This window comes from Suricata suricatta, chromosome 1 (genome assembly GCF_006229205.1).
Source record: "Suricata suricatta isolate VVHF042 chromosome 1, meerkat_22Aug2017_6uvM2_HiC, whole genome shotgun sequence".
Classification (NCBI taxonomy): domain Eukaryota; kingdom Metazoa; phylum Chordata; class Mammalia; order Carnivora; family Herpestidae; genus Suricata; species Suricata suricatta.
Genome location: NC_043700.1, coordinates 192,142,329 through 192,143,335, shown reverse-complemented (window position 1 = coordinate 192,143,335; position 1,007 = coordinate 192,142,329). Strand labels below are relative to the sequence as shown.

General features: G+C 64.1%; 2 protein-coding genes across 2 annotated transcripts in view; both read left to right on the top strand.

Moving 5' to 3' along the window:
- ACOX3 (acyl-CoA oxidase 3, pristanoyl) overlaps positions 1 to 1,007 on the top strand; it is a 922,607-nt gene that overhangs the window by 154,311 nt on the left and 767,289 nt on the right. The window lies entirely within an intron of this gene.
- HTT (huntingtin) overlaps positions 1 to 1,007 on the top strand; it is a 100,937-nt gene that overhangs the window by 62,856 nt on the left and 37,074 nt on the right. Inside the window, exon 40 of the mRNA XM_029933175.1 lies at positions 721 to 928. Within this exon, the coding sequence (XP_029789035.1) occupies positions 721 to 928 (208 nt within the window). The remainder of the gene's footprint in view (positions 1 to 720; positions 929 to 1,007) is intronic.

Genomic DNA, 1,007 nt, shown 5'->3' with positions numbered 1-1,007 from the left:
CATGTTAGGGCCCCTTTGCCCTTGGGATGTTGTAAAACCTAACCCCGAAATGAGGTTTCTGCCACGTGCGTGTCTGCAGGCCCTGGGGGTGAGGGCCCGCTCATGAGGCGCCTGGCCCGGGAGGCGCTTGCGCTGACTTTGTACCGGTCCAAAGGAGGGGGAAGGATGAAATCACTGATTCCCGGAGGGGCTTTGTCCAGGCCTTGAGGACAATGCTGTGGACAGGCTCATGGGCAGAATGCCACCAGGTGTGCCGCTGACCAGCCCAAGCGGAGCGGGTGGCTGGCTGCGTGGTGGCCCTGTGCTCCCAGTAGCCCGTGGAGCCTGAGCTGGGGTCTGGCGTGGGCACTTGCAGGGTCCACGAGACCTCCTGTTGTTCTTTGCAAACAAGGAAACGCTTATTACATCAGGAATGGGTGTCGTGAGGGCCGTGCCACTCCTACAGAGCAGCCTCGCCGACCAGGGACAGGCGACCTGTGGCACTGAGCGCGGGCCGCTGTCACGGCGCAAGGGTGGCTCGGTGCCAGGCTCCCGGGTACCTGTGCACGCGGCGGGGAGAAGGCCCGGGGCAGGTGCCAGCTCCTCGCTGCTCCATTAGATGGGCAGCATTTCTGTCAGTGCAAAGACTGCGTGAGTACGGGGCGGAGCTGAGGGTGCACTTTCATGTGACGTCTTCCTGAGAGCCATTTCCCTCTCAGTTCACTCGTGCCTTGTTTCTAGGAATGTTCCGGAGGATCACGGCAGCCGCCTCCAGGCTCCTCACGCTGGACAGCAGCGATGGCAGTTTCTACAGCCTGGATGGGCTGAACGCGCACGTGCGTGCCATGGTGCCCACGCACCCGGCCCTCGTGCTGCTCTGGTGCCAGATCCTGCTGCTCGTCAGCCACACCGACCACCGCTGGTGGGCAGAGGTGCAGCAGACCCCCAGGTATGCCCGCTTCCCCCCACCCCCCGTGGGTCCCGGGACAGTGGGCAGAGGTGCAGCAGACCCCCAGGTACGCCCACCC